The sequence below is a fragment of the Aegilops tauschii genome, chromosome 5 (genome assembly GCF_002575655.3).
Source record: "Aegilops tauschii subsp. strangulata cultivar AL8/78 chromosome 5, Aet v6.0, whole genome shotgun sequence".
Taxonomy (NCBI): Eukaryota; Viridiplantae; Streptophyta; class Magnoliopsida; order Poales; family Poaceae; genus Aegilops; species Aegilops tauschii.
The window spans coordinates 534,854,434-534,870,163 of record NC_053039.3 but is presented as its reverse complement, the minus strand read 5'-3'; the positions used below and the strand labels follow the sequence as shown (position 1 = coordinate 534,870,163).

The 15,730-nt window shown below is 45.6% G+C and overlaps 1 protein-coding gene across 1 annotated transcript; it reads right to left on the bottom strand.

Annotated features, from left to right (window-relative positions):
- Nucleotides 1-14,203: 14,203 nt before the first annotated feature.
- Nucleotides 14,204-14,727, bottom strand: LOC109738593 (uncharacterized). The gene has a single exon (XM_020297688.4). It carries the CDS (start codon nucleotides 14,666-14,668, stop codon nucleotides 14,396-14,398), a length of 273 nt encoding a protein of 90 aa, XP_020153277.1. The 5' UTR covers nucleotides 14,669-14,727; the 3' UTR covers nucleotides 14,204-14,395.
- Nucleotides 14,728-15,730: the final 1,003 nt, after the last annotated feature.

Sequence of the window (15,730 nt, the reverse complement as noted above, 5' to 3'; positions counted from 1 at the left end):
GACACATCTCCGATCAATAACCAATAGCGGAACCTAGATGCTCATATTGGCTCCTACATATTCTACGAAGATCTTTATCGGTCAAACCACATAACAACATACGCTGTTCCCTTTGTCATCGGTATGTTATTTGCCCGAGATTCGATCGTCGGTATCTCAATACCTAGTTCAATCTCGTTACCGGCAAGTCTCTTTACTCGTTCCGTAATGTATCATCCCGCAACTAACTCATTAGTCACATTGCTTGCAAGGCTTATAGTGGTGTGCATTACTGAGAGGGCCCAGAGATACCTCTCCGACAATCGGAGTGACAAATCCTAATCTCGATCTATGCCAACTCAACAAACACCATCGGAGACATCTGTAGAGCATCTTTATAATCACCCAGTTACGTTGTGACGTTTGATAGCACACTAAGTGTTCCTCTAGTATTCGGGAGTTGCATAATCTCATAGTCATGGGAGCATGCATAAGTCATGAAGAAAGCAATAGCAACAAACTAAACGGTCATCGTGCTAAGCTAACAGATGGGTCAAGTCAATCACATCATTCTCTAATGATGTGATCCCGTTAATCAAATGACAACTCATGTCTATGGCTAGGGAACTTAACCATGTTTGATTCAACGAGCTAGTCAAGTAGAGGCATACTAGTGACACTCTGTTTGTCTATGTATTCACACATGTACTAAGTTTCCGGTTAATACAATTCTAGCATGAATAATAAACATTTATCATGATATAAGGAAATATAAATAACAACTTTATTATTGCCTCTAGGGCATATTTCCTTCAGTCTTCCACTTGCACTAGAGTTAATAATCTTGTTCACATCGTCATGTGATTTAACACCAATAGTTCACATCACTATGTGATTAGTTCACATCGCCATGTGACTAACACCCAAAAGGTCTACTAGAGTGAATGGAGGGAGAAAACACAATGTAAACGCACATGAAGGTAAAGGGAGGAGTTTGGAGGGAGCAAACCACATGAAGGTAAAGGGAGGAGTTTGGAGGGAGCAAAGCAATGTAGACACGGAGATTTTTGGCGTGGTTCCGATAGTTGGTGCTATCATACATCCACGTTGATGGAGACTTCAACCCACGAAGGGTAACGGTTGCGCGAGTCCACGGAGGGCTCCACCCACGAAGGGTCCATGAAGAAGCAACCTTGTCTATCCCACCATGGCCATCGCCCACGAAGGACTTGCCTCACTAGGGTAGATCTTCACGAAGTAGGCGATCTCCTTGCCCGTACAAATTCCTTGGTTCAACTCCGCAATCTTGACGGAGGCTCCCAAGTGACACCTAACCAATCTAGGAGACACCACTCTCCAAAAGGTAATAGATGGCGTGTTGATGATGAACTCCTTGCTCTTATGCTTCAAATGATAGTCTCCCCAACACTCAACTCTCTCTCACAGATTCGGATTTGGTGGAAAGATGATTTGAGTGGAAAGCAACTTGGAGAAGGCTAGAGATCAAGATTTATGTGGTTGGAATGGAATATCTTGACCTCAACACATGAGTAGGTGGTTCTCTCTTAGAAAATGTATGCTGGAAGTGTAGGCATGTTCTGATGGCTCTCTCCTCGAATGAAGAGTGGGTGGAGGGGTATATATAGCCTCCACACAAAATCTAACCGTTACACACAATTTACCAAACTCGGTGGGACCGAATCAGAAAACTCGGTCAGACCTATTTAGTTCAAAATGTGAACGTTAGGCTTTTCGGTGGGACCGACATGTCAACTCGGTGGGACCGATGTCATTAGGGTTAGGGCATAACCTAATCTCGGTGAGACCGATTACACAAACTCGGTGGGATCAATTTTGGTAATAAGCTAACCAGAGAGTTGGTCAGGCAAACTCGGTGGGACCGATTCACTCATTTCGGTTAGACCGAAATGTTACGAAAGGGAAACAGAGAGTTTGCATTGCGAACTCGGTGGGACCGATCGCTCATCTCGGCTAGACCGAAACATTACGAAGGGAAACAGAGAGTTTGCAATCCCATCTCGGTGAGACCGAGATCCCTATCGGTGAGACCGAAGTGATTAGGGTTTGTGGCAGTGGCTATGACAAGTGAACTCGGTGGCGCTGGATAGAATGTTTCGGTGGGGCCGAGTTTTACTTTTGGTTTGGGACAAATGTGGATATGAGAAAGTGGTTGAGGGTTTTTGGAGCATATCACTAAGCATTTTGAGAAAGTAAGCCATTAAGCAACACCTCATCCCGTTTTAATAGTATTGGCTTTTCCTATGGACTCAATGTGATCTTGGATCACTAAAAGTAAAATGTAGAGTCTTGAGCTTGAGCTAATATGTGTCCTTAGCATTTTGAGGGGTCCACATTCCTAATCCATGCCATGCCAATCACTGAGCTTTCCTGAAATATTTATCTTGAAATAGCATTAGCTCAATGAGCTATATGTTGTTAATAATTAACAAAACCACCCAGGGATAGTTGCACTTTCACCCACCACCCGAGGTCATCGTAGCGGCATCCCTCTCTATACCTCTCCCTGATGCCATAGCACGCAAACGCCACCAACCGAAGGGAAAGCAGACACCTTCCTGCCAACGCTCAGGGTCCCACCACACAATCGATCGGATGGGGGCCATAGCCGGGTAGGAGCGTGCGCAGCCATGGGTGCCCCGCGAACAAGAATTAGGCCGTTGGAATGCAGAAAGCCGGTCCTGGGCAGAACATCTAACCCTCGCACCCGAGCCTGCCCAGCGAACCCTGTCAGATCTGGTCACTCCAGATCTCAACGGAGAGCCACCAGGAACAGGCATCTCCGGTTGCCAGGCAACCTCGGTAGCGCCAACCGCGGCTGCACCGCAACCCACCGAAATATCGCCATTTCTTCATCTTCCCACGTCCACGCGCCCGCGGAGAAGGTCGGAGCCCCAACAACCGTTCATCACCGGCACGCACACCGCCACAACCAAAAACCGCCGGGCCCCCACCACTGACCACCGACTTCCGTCGATGGCACCGTCGCAGCTATCGACCAGCGCCGCCCATGGCCCGCATCGCCGTCTGCTATCATTCAAAGATCTGAGAGAAGCTCATGACAGTGACACGTGACAACAACACGACGCCCCCTCTAGCAGGCTTCCTGCCTCGCTGTCGAGCCCACTAGTCGTCACCGTTGGGAGGAGATCCCCGTGCCTCTGTGTCCCACCCAAGTGCGGTGCATGGTCCATCAAATCTGGCATGCACTAGAGCCTATGCGCGAGGAGATGAGATGTCCCGCGCCGTCGGTGCTGGCCGGACTTCACTTGGTCGCACCCTGTGGAGACGACAGAGGAGGATTATGGAGGGAGTGCCCGGCGGCATCTAGGATTTCCCTACCCATCTCCAACGGGGGTGGCGGGGTGGGTGGGAGGGGTAGCTCGAATCAAGGCTATCTCCTTGCCTTATTTTATCACAAAATCTAGTCCCAAACTAGAATCATCACTAGAAACATTGAAGTTCTTATATGCACCTTAGGAACTACTAGCAGTGCAGGCATGAATCTTTTTTTAGCTCTTGGAAGCTCTTCTCGTACTTGAGGTCAATTGTACTTTATTTTTCTTTTTTGGTCCGGCTATGCCATCGACCTGAAAATACTTGGGAATCTTTTATGAATCGATAGTTCAATCGCAAAATACTTCGAACCTTAGTCATTGTGTTGGGTGGTTGTTGGTCCAACACTATAATGATATATGGCAACTCCTCTAGTAGATATGATCCCAAGGATCCTACTTCCTATGAGCATATTCGTCGGTTGACTTTAAGTAGACGAGGATGTCATCTATGAATACCATGACGAACAATACATGTACTATATGTATACTTTGTTCGTGAGGTTCGTAAAGGATGCAGTTGTGTTTGTTAATCCAAACGACATCATTGTGCACTCACGAAAGCCATATTGGTTGAATATGCAGTCTTCGGGATGTCAGTTGGTGGTATCAGGACCATATATTAATCTTGTAGAAGACTTGAGCTTCGTTTGTTGGACCCAAGTGTAGAGGTTTGTAGGACATCAACGAGTTTCCCTTAAGTATGTGACCTAAGGATTATCAAATCCAGATGAGACAATGGTAGGGTATTTTCTTCCTCGGGCATCAGTGAAACAAATAAAGCAACCTACTTGTGCCCCCAAAAATTCTAGTGCGCTTTTCAAACACATTAATCTTGATAGCTACGACAACTTGTGACTAGATATATAAAGTATTTTTGGATTAATTGATAACTAAACATAAAAGTGAATGTAATGGGATTTCGATGGTTTTCTTATGGAGCAAATTGGACCGGGGTTCATAATTTCACTATAGCATCCCTCGTTAACACAATGACACATAATAATAAGCATATGCATGTGAATTGAGCGATCCAAACAATCTTAGCCATCTTATGCATAGGTTGAGATGCCATGTATTGGTATCGCATTCATAAATCCAATAGATCAACACACATTAGATCTAATGGCTAATACTCCACATCAGATGACCGAAGCTCTCATATACACTCTAAGCATTAAGTTATAAAAAGAAACAATCTCATAGAGCATGATGAAATACGGTCGAAAACACAACCACCGAAAGCTAGTTACATAATCTTTTTTACCATTTGTGAGGCAAACCTATCAAACCATATTTCTCTTCTTCTTAGGAGACAAGTTTTCAGAAAAGAAGATGCATGTTGTTAATATGAGTATATTACCAATCCTTTAAAGCTAGGATGTAATAGAAAGATGCCAAGTCCTCCATGATGCAATGGATCAGCTTCCCTAAGAAAGAAGCAACATGGGAATGAGAAGATTGTGTTAGACATGTGCGCTTTTTGCATTTTATCTGACCTGTTGGAGTCTTGGGACTAGATTATTGTGATGTGGGGTGAGTTGTCACATCCCCGGTTTAGTAAATAGTAATAAGAATTTGTCATGTGAATCATGATCATTATTCGTAACATCGTTTGTTTGACCTTGAAATTGAAGAGAATTCAAAGCTTCATGTTTAAATGACAAACATATCTACTCTTGTTCAAGGTACCCTAAACGCCCTTCAAAAGTTCTGAGATTCTTGTAGAGTCTTCACCAATATGTGTGTTGCTCTATCTAAATTATCAACAAATTGCTAATTTAGATGAAAGAGCATTAGTTTGACCGGTGTGCACTAGATAGAGTAGACCCATATTTACCGAAAGTCATCTTCTGCTCGCAAGCTCATTTGAGCTCGCGATGAACAGTAAAATCCAAAAAATGGTTGTTTTTCCAATAATTCTGAATTTTTTTGTGGCAAATTTTGACAAACGCTTTCAGTGCTTGCAAAATTTCATCACGAAATGACATTCGTGATAGTCGTGGCAAAACAAACAAAATCAACACTCCAAAATGCTTTGAAAATAACACTTTTGGAGCATCCTTTTTATCTGCCACGACTTTAGGGAATGTCATTTCATAATGAAATTTTGTGAGCGCGCAAAAAATTTGTCAATATTTGCACCCAAAAAAAAATCAGAATGTTTTTCTTTTTTGGATTTTACTGTTTACCCGAACTTGTTTGAGCTCGGGCTCAGGAACACCACGTCCCATATTGAAGTACATTCGGTGATAGTAAGAGTGGTAATACTTAGTTAAATTTTCCTTGCTAGGGACTAAAATATTGCTCGACTTTTTGTTATTTGCACCACCAGTTGTAAGAACATTAGTTAGATTGGCTCACTAAGGGTAAAAATCACTAGTAGAAAAAGAGGCTTCCATACGCCCCCATTAGTCCCCAAAACAATCGAACCGCGACAAAAGGGGCCTTTAGTCGCGGTTCGGGAGGAGACCCGCGACCAACTATCTGGGCCCAGCGCGCTCGGTCGACAGCTGGCGGACGGGAGGGGCTTTAGTCCCGGTTGGCATGGCCAACCGGGACTAAAGGTCCCCGAAGGCCTTTAGTCGCGGTTGGCCAGGCCAACCGGGACTAAAGGCCCATCCAGCTGGCGGACGGGAGGGGCTTTAGTCCCGGTTGGCCTGGCCAACCGGGACTAAAGGTCCCCGAAGGCCTTTAGTCGCGGTTGGCCAGGCCAACCGGGACTAAAGGCCCATCCCTATATATAGGACTCAGCTCACTTCACTTCACTCAGCTCACTTCACAATTTTCAGAAGGGGGTGGTGGGTTTGCTTTTGGTTCCTCCTATGCACACAAGGTGTTCGATGAAATGCCCGAGAGCCTGAAACAAACATGATATGAAGTGTCCGAGCCACACTTGAGCTTTCTCATTTATTTTTCCTCCGCGATCGCGGTTAGCAACTTGAACCTTTCATGTGTCATTGATAAAATATGCATGTGTGTAGTTCATTATTTAATTTGTATTATTTCTAGCTAGTTAGTTTAACAAATGCATGATGGTTAATTATATACTTTATATAATAATAATGCAGATGAATCGGCAATGGATGTACGGTCCCCGACTCTCCGGCGAGTTCACTACGGGTTTGAAAGATTTCCTCGTACTGGCAAATGCGAACAAGCAGCAAGGTTTTATTATCTATCCATGTGCTGTCTGTAAGAATCAGAAGGGTTACTCCTCCTCAAGAGACGTTCACATGCACCTGCTTTGGCACGGTTTCATGCGAAGCTATAATTGTTGGACCAAGCATGGAGAAAGAGGGGTTAGAATGGAAGAAGATGAAGAAGGGGATGATATCGATGACAACTATCATGATCATTTCGGTGATACTTTCATGGAGGATGATGCTGAAGGTGGGGAAGGGTTAGGTGAAGGTGAAGAAGAGGCACATGATGAGCCCGCTGATGATCTTGGTCGGACCATTGCTGATGCACGGAGACGCTGCGAAACTGACAAGGATAGGGAGAATTTGGATCGCATGTTAGAGGATCACAAAAAGTCGTTGTATCCAGGATGCGATAATAGTCTGAAAAAGCTGGGCTGCACACTGGATTTGCTAAAATGGAAGGCACAGGAAGGTGTAGGTGACTCATCATTTGAAAATTTGCTAAAAATGTTGAAGAATATGTTTCCGAAGAATAACGAGTTGCCCGCCAGTACGTACGAAGCAAAGAAGGTTGTCTGCCCTCTAGGTTTAGAGGTTCTGAAGATACATGCATGCATTACTGCATCCTCTACCGTGGTGAATACGAGAATTTCAATGAATGCCCTGTATGCACTGCATTGCGTTATAAGATCAGAGGCGATGACCCTGGTGACGATGTTGAGGGCGAGAAACCCAGGAAGAGGGTTCCCGCCAAGGTGATGTGGTATGCTCCTATAATACCACGGTTGAAACGTCTGTTCATGAACAAAAAGCATGCCAAGTCGTTGCGATGGCACAAAGAGGACCGTAAGTCCGACGGGGAGTTGAGACACCCCGCTGATGGAACGCAGTGGAGAAAGATCGACAGAGTGTTCAAAGATTTTGCAGCTGACGCAAGGAACATAAGATTTGGTCTAAGTACTGATGGCATGAATCCTTTTGGCGAGCAGAGCTCCAGCCATAGCACCTGGCCCGTGACTCTATGCATCTACAACCTTCCTCCTTGGTTGTGCATGAAGCGGAAGTTCATTATGATGCCAGTGCTCATCCAAGGTCCAAAGCAACCCGGGAACGACATCGATGTGTACCTAAGGCCATTAGTTGATGAACTTTTACAGTTGTGGGCCAGACCTGGTGTACGTGTCTGGGATGAGCACAAAGGAGAGGAATTTGACCTACGAGCGTTGCTTTTTGTAACCATCAACGATTGGCCTGCTCTCAGTAACCTTTCGGGACAGACAAATAAGGGATACAATGCATGCACGCACTGCTTACATGAGACTGAAAGTGTACGTTTGGTTAATTGTAAGAAGAACGTGTACCTGGGTCATCGTCGATTTCTTCCCCGAAATCATAACGTAAGAAAGAAAGGCAAGCATTTCAACGGCAAGGCAGATCACCGGCCGAAGCCTGCGGAACGTACTGGTGCTGAGATATTTGATATGGTCAAGGATTTGAAAGTCATCTTTGGAAAGGGTCCTGGCGAACAATCAGTTCCGCGGGGAGTTGACGGGCACGCACCCATGTGGAAGAAGAAATCTATATTTTGGGAGCTAGAATATTGTAAAGTCCTAGATGTCCGCTCTGCAATCGACGTGATGCATGTTACGAAGAATATTTGCGTGAACCTGCTAAGCTTCTTGGGCGTGTATGGGAAGACAAATGATACAAAGGAAGCACAGCAGGACCAGCAACTTTTGAAAGACCCAGATGACCGGCATCCGGAATGGTTTCAAGGTCGTGCCAGCTACGCTCTTACCAAAGAAGAGAAGGTCATTTTGTTTGAATGCCTGAGCAGTATGAAGGTCCCGTCTGGCTTCTTGTCGAATATAAAGGGAATAATAAACATGGCCGAGAAAAAGTTTTATTTTATATGAAAAATGACCTTTAGTCCCGGTTGGGGAGGCGGACCGCGACTAAAGGCTCTTTCTGCGCGGGAACGAAAGCGGCGCCAAAACCCTTTAGTCCCGGTTGGGGAGGCGGACCGCGACTAAAGGGTACCTTTAGTCGCGGTCCGCCTCCCCAACCGGGACTAAAGGTATGTCTATATATATTGCACTTAGCAGTTTCCGCCACTTCCCATTCTCCTCTCGACGCCGAAGCCCTGCCCCGACGCCGATCGACGCCGACGCCGACGCCCTGCCCCCAGTGAGCGCCGCCGCCGCCCCCACTTCGCCTGCCCTGCGCGCCGCCGCCCCCGTCCCCAGTGAGCGCCGCCGCCGCCCGTGCCCTGCCCTAGCGCGCCGCCGCCGCCGCAGCCCCTGCCCTGCCCTTGCCCGCCGCCCGCCGCCCGCCGCCCCTGGCCCTGCCCGCCGCCCGCTGCCCCTGCCAAAGAAACCAAAAAGAAAAAGGAAGAAGAAGAAAGAAAAAGGAAGAAGAAGAAAGAAAGAAGAAAGAAACCAAATGAAAAAAGAAGAAAAGAAAGAAGAAAGAAAGAAGAAAGAAAAAGGAAGAAGAAAAAAGGAAGAAGAAAGAAAAAGGAAGAAGAAAAAAAAGAAAACAAAACAAAAGAAACCAAATGAAAACCAAAAAGAAAGAAGAAAGAAAACCAAATGAAAACCAAAAGAAAGAAGAAGAAAAAAAGGAAGAAGAAAAAAAAGGAAGAAGAAAAAAGGAAGAAGAAAAAAAGGAAGAAGAAAAAAGAAAGAAGAAAGAAAGAAGAAAGAAAAAGGAAGAAGAAAAAAAGAAGAAAGAAAAAGGAAGAAGAAAAAAATGAAAACCAAATGAAAACCAAAAGAAAGAAGAAAGAAAAAGGAAGAAGAAAAAAAGAAGAAAAAAGGAAGAAGAAAGAAACCAAATGAAAACCAAAAAGAAAAACAAAGAAAACAAAACAAAAGAAACCAAATGAAAACCAAAAAGAAAGAAGAAAGAAAACCAAATGAAAACCAAAAGAAAGAAGAAGAAAAGGAAGAAGAAGAAAAAAGGAAGAAGAAAAAAGGAAGAAGAAAAAAAGGAAGAAGAAAAAAAGGAAGAAGAAAAAAAAGAAAGAAGAAAGAAAAAGGAAGAAGAAAAAAAAAGAAAACAAAATGAAAACCAAAAGAAAGAAGAAAGAAAAAGGAAGAAGAAAAAAAGAAGAAAAAAGGAAGAAGAAAGAAACCAAATGAAAACCAAAAAGAAAAACAAAGAAAACAAAACAAAAGAAACCAATGCAAAAGAAACCAAAACAGAAGAAAAGGAAAAACAAAATAAGAAAAGGAAGAAGAAAAGGAAAAAGAAAAGGAAAAACAAAATACTTGGCAGTGCTCAATAATCTTATTTTTTAATTCCTCCTCCTCTATGTCCCCTTAATCTTATTTTTTACTTCCTTTATACTTAAAGAATTTTTACTACATCCAGGAGTGACATATGGCGGACGATAGAGCCGAGCCGCTTAGGGATCCGGAGGCTGAACGTTTTTTAATGGGCATCATCAACAACGAGATTCCTTATGTGCCGGGCTCAGAATATGAGCAAGAAGAGGATGTAGTCTCTTCTTTTCTGAACCTTGATGGTGGAACAGAGATTGTCGATGATCAAGAAGGTGAAGGAACGGACATTGTCGACGGAGGTCAACCGTCAACAAACGACGATCTCGAATTGCAAGTAGCAACCACCTCCGGCGAGGTATATATATACATTGAGCCTCTCGTGATACAAACTTACTGAAATGTGAATACATATGTATTAACGCGCGCGACTCTCTTTCTTTTTTTAGCCCTCCGGATCGAGTACGACAAATCGTGGCAAATCCAAGGCGATGAAAACAGGAGAAACATATGCCATTGAGTTTGTCAGTGAAACCGGCAAGCCCCTACAGCACACCTCAAAGTTTATCAACCAGTGCGGAGTCGTTGTTAGAGACAACGTCCCGATCACCGTCCAGGAATGGAAGGAGCCAAAGAAGGCACGTCTTGGTTTCAGTTTTGTCGACAAGAGAACGAAAAAGGATTGCTGGAGAAAGCTTATGGAACATTTCATTCTACCTCCGGAATACAACAAAGTCGATGAATTCGGTAACGAGGTTCCGGGTGGACGTCAGAGGAGGAGGCTAGTTAAAGAGTTCGCTCTTCAGAAGATGGGCGAAGCATTCCGGAACTTCAAGAAAAATTTAACCCGTGACTATGTCAACAAGGGCAAGACTCCGGATTTCAATGGACAACATGAGAAACTGAAAGATGATTGGCCAGAATTTGTGAGGCAAAAGTAATCGGAGCATTTCAAGGAAATATCGAAAAAAAATAAGGATAATGCAAGTAAGAAAATGTTCCATCATATTATGGGGCCAGGAGGATACCGCCTTTCGGAGCCTAGGTGGCAGAAGATGGAGGAGGACCTGAGGGTGCGAGGAATCCCTCTAGGTACAGAGGGATGGGACCCAAGGGCCAAAAGCTGGTGGTACGGGCATGGGGGATCGCTAGACCCGGAGACAGGGGTGTGTGTTCACCGGCAGAGACAGTTTGCTCCCACCCAAGCCCTTATTGACGCAATGACCCAAGCTCAAGAGGGCTTGATCAAGTTCAACAGAGAGAAAGACGCACTGACAACAGCCCTCGGGAATGATGAACACGGAGGACGTGTACGAGGCAAAGGCAAAGTTCCGTGGAAAGTAGGGTTTTCCCAGGACAATGACCCGTACTGTTACAGAAGCCGTAAGAGAAAGACGGACCGGGATGCAGATCTTATGATGAAGTTTGCATCGGAACTCCATGAGTTGAAGCAGACCGTGCATGAACTAGTAAAAGAAAAATCGGCTGCAGGGCCGCATGAAGATCATGAAGCGGATCGCGGAAGCCAGCAGCGGAGAAGCAGCGTGGCTTCCACGGATGCCCCGCCTGGTGCTAGTGCACCGATGATCGAGATTCATGCACCGGAGCCTCACTACCCCATGGATGATGTAAAGGAGATGAAAGAATGTGATCTGCATTATCCCGTGGGGAACGTTTCCACGAAGGTAGCTAGCGGCAGTGCTTTACCCTGTACACCTGGAGCACTCCACCACAACAACCCCATTGCATATGGCTATGCTCGTGTCACGGTGGAAGACATAGTCCAAGGGTTTGAGGACCTGGAGATTGACAAACCTACACCCGAAGGGGAGAGAAGACTTGGAGATGTCAAGCGCCAGATCATTCTATGGAAAAAGAAGTACATAGTGTTTCCAGGCGAGGCGCCAAGGCTAGCAAGTCCACCCCCCTCCGATGGTGGTGGTGGTGGTGGTGGCGGTGGTGGCGGTGGTGGTGGTCGTGGTGGTTCACCTACACCTCCTTCACGCCATTCGATGCCGTCCCCCGATCCACAACCTCCGGCGGGTACGACGCCCCCCAATCCACCTCCGGCGAAGAAGCAGAAGCAGGCGGACAGCAAGGAAACCCGCTCCTGGACTATTAACCTGGACCCTTATGTACCTAAGACCACAAGGGTACCGGAGCCATCACTGAAGCCTCTCCTCCCAAGGCCTTGGGAACTTAGTGAAGCTGAAACCAAATTGGTCGCGTCTGCTGATTATGAGAAATGGAAGGCGAATATGAAGGCGATAAAAGAGCCTGAGCCCAAGCAAGTATTCACTGAGAAGCAAAAGAAGTGGGCTAAGGATTTTTTGACGACACCGTCCCAAGCCGAGCTGAATATGCCTGACGACTATGGACATGAACTTCGTAGGCAAGCAAAAATATTGAAGGAGGAGAAAGAAGAAAGTAAAAAAAGCGGGAAATAAGTTGACCAGCTCGGGATGCAGAAGAAACAATCGATCCCCCCGCTCATAGTGAAAGCCGGTCCGGAAGAGGACCCCGAGATCATAGCAGCTGCGGCAGCACTTGGATTGACTGTAGCGAGTGCCATGAAACAAGCGTCCGAGATGGGTTTGACTCTTCGTGCCTTCTTAGGCCTTGAGGATGCGCCAGTATGTGAGATAGCATTACAATATGTGCGGAATGGGCCTCTCGTCGAGCCTGCGCGGGAAAAGAGTCTACCACCACAAATGCGAAATCTGCTACGTTGGTACAAGCAATTCATAACATGGGCCGACAAAGAATATGTTTATGCGGATGTTACAGATGAGCATCACACCAAACGGTACTCTGTACAAGTTCATATGAGTGAATTGTTCCAGCTGTTCAATCTGCGCGACCTCGACAAATCTATGCTGAGTTCCTACGTTCGGTAAGTGATTTATTTCTACCTCATCTCGTTCTTCATTGCCTGCACTATATATATATATATATTGTCCTAACTATATTGTTGCGTACGCTATTATGCAGATTGAAGATTTGGGAATGCAAAATAAGAAACATCCATGATGTTGGGTTCATTGACCCACATATCGTTAATGGACATGTGTTACAAAATCACCCCGAAGACGTGGAGAAAGACTTGTACAAGTTTCTTAGAAAGCATCAACTCAAAAGTCATATTCTATTTCCTTACCATTTTGGGTGAGTGTTTCTCTCTTGTGCCCATTCTCTTTTGTTTACTCCATGCATGGTATGTCTAATCGATGAGTTATGCATGACTGTGCATGTAACGTGTCCGCAGGTTTCACTAGATTCTGCTAAATATTGAACTTCACACCTCCAGAGTTCTAATCATGGACTCTATGGATTCGGATCCAAAGCGTTGGGCCGACATGAGAAAAATGCTGCAAAAGTAATTATTTTCAATCATTTGAGCTCTATATCGATCGGTCTCTTTCGTTCATTTCCTAATATCAAGTAACTAATAACTCCCTTGTTCATTTAATTTTCTTTGCCCTGTAGGGTTTGGAGACGGTTCTCAGAAGAAATTCTCGGTGAATTCAAACATGAGCTAGATTTCAGAAGGTTAGTTAATGTGGATAAGCAGCCACCGGGGACCAATCTATGTGGATACTATGTTTGTGAGAACATCCGGAGACACACCTCTGAGCGGAAGGCATCGGATAGCGTGCGGAACGCGACGGATAACTTGCGGAGGAGGCTTAGTCCAGAAGCTCGCTTCCGACCAATTCAAGAAGAATTAGCAGGATTTTTCATGAGGGAAGTCATCAATCCTAAAGGAGAACACTATACCGAGGACGAAGAAATTTATATGCATACCCGAGATTGAAACTTGTTCGAAGTTGTATATGGTCATCCATCCTAATTGTGTATGGAAACTTGTTCGAAGTTGTATATGGTCACCCGAGATTGAATATATATTATATATTCCTCTTGAATTCTTCTTGTTTGAAATTTCATATGCATGTATATAGTAGCGTAGAATATGTGTACTGAAACTTCATCAAAATTAAAATAAAACACAAAATAAAATATAAAAGAAATAAAACACTACAAATTAAAAAGAAACTAGGTTTAGGGGGGCTAAAACCCTAAACCTGCGGAGGAGGCCTTTAGTCCCGGTTAGCCACGAGAACCGGGACTAAAGGTCCTCCGCCCCGACGGACCCCTGGTGCCCACGTGGACGGGCCTTTAGTCCCGGTCAGCCACAAGAACCGGGACTAAAGCCTTTAGTCGCGGTTCGTAAGAGGCGCGACTAGGGGGGGTCTTTAGTCGCGCATATTTAGTCCCGGTTGCACAGCCGGAACTAAAGGCCGTTGCGAACCGGGACTAAAGGGCTTTTTTCTACCAGTGAATACTGCTCAACCTTTTATTAGTTTATATACATTTCAGGCATCTGTAAATTTAGGAAAATACCAACCATCAGATAGTTACATACACATCCGACAAGATGGAAACAACAAAGTAACAGCAGGTACCCAGTCAAAACAAAGCCATTGATCACGCGCGCGCGCGCACACACACACAAAAGCCAAGCATGCACACATAGCCTGCATGCACGACGTGGCTAGCAGCAAACCTCGACCAGATAGAACACCCACACAGCTGGATCCATCGGCGTGTTGTACTATCCGTCTTGCTCGTTGGCGAGCATCCGGCGGTGGACCTTGTCGATGAACTCGGAGGCCTTCCGGTCGATGTCGCGCTCGGCGTACCAGTGCCGGGCGTAGTCGTCGTCGTCGCTCGGTCGCACCCTGTGAATGTGTTGGTACCTCTGCTGCAGCGCTGCCGCCGCATGCTGCTGCTGCCGCGTCGCCGCCATGGCCTCTTCCTCCTCCTGTCCCTTGTTCTTGAACCCGAACAGGGACGCAAGCGCCGCCCTCTTCTTCCCACTTCCCATCTCAGAAATTTCTCTTGCTCTAGCTAAGCTTAGCTCCGTTGCAGAATGTGCAATGGTAGTTTGCTTGGTTGGCTGCACGGAGACATGGTGTGTGTATGTGTGTATATATAGTGGCTAGACATGGCCCACCGCACGCGCGCATGCGCCTTGAGAGTTTGATTAAGGCGACAATCGCCGCAGTCGTGTGGATGGTTGGTTAGGCGAGTGATTTGAATGATTAGAGGCGGTGCAGCCGCGGTTCTCCGTGGTGCTTTTTGACTGGACACTCCTGGACCCGGCCGTGTGATCCATCGCCATTTGTTTAGTTAATCCGTGGTTATTAGTGTTGACAAACAAGTGATCAGATGGACACTCGAGCAAGCAAACAGAAATTAAGCGGACGACAAAAGGTGGGAGCTGTGTTGACCTGGTCGATGATACTGTATTGAAAGAACCGTGCATGCATGTATGCTCACTGGCACGTAACTGGTGACGCGCACAAAGGTGCACCTACAGGTTGCGATCAACACGTACAGCATGCATGCACGCACGCAAAGGCCAAGTTGGGCAGAGGAACCGGCCGTGAGCTGAAACAAAAACGAACAGAGCAATCGATACGGTCAGCGCTCTGAATTTGTCAAATCTATCAACTGTACAGGAGTTGAATTGTTCAATCCGACGTGTACACATATATTTCAAATCTTACAAACAGCTAGCTGGCTTAAATGAGAAGCCGCAAGGACAAAAGGATTCCCGGGCAAATTGTAGTAGCAACATCTTGCCCAATCTTGAAATCGACAGTCAATCGAGAAAACGCATCAAGCAAGTGCCATGTTTTTCGTAGTAGGATTCTCGGAGTTGTTGGCTGCATGCCTGCATCTATCTCCATGCATGACTGCGTCAAACTGCAGAATTTTCAAAAGGTGCACAAGCCCTTGGTATTCACACCATTGAGCTTACTACTAACCTTGTGGCTAGTATATACTCGTAGTAACACCAATCTACCACACAACGAATTAATTAACCGATCTATTACTAGCAAGCTCTGGGCAATTGCCAAGTCACCGTTTGGATTGGTAATGG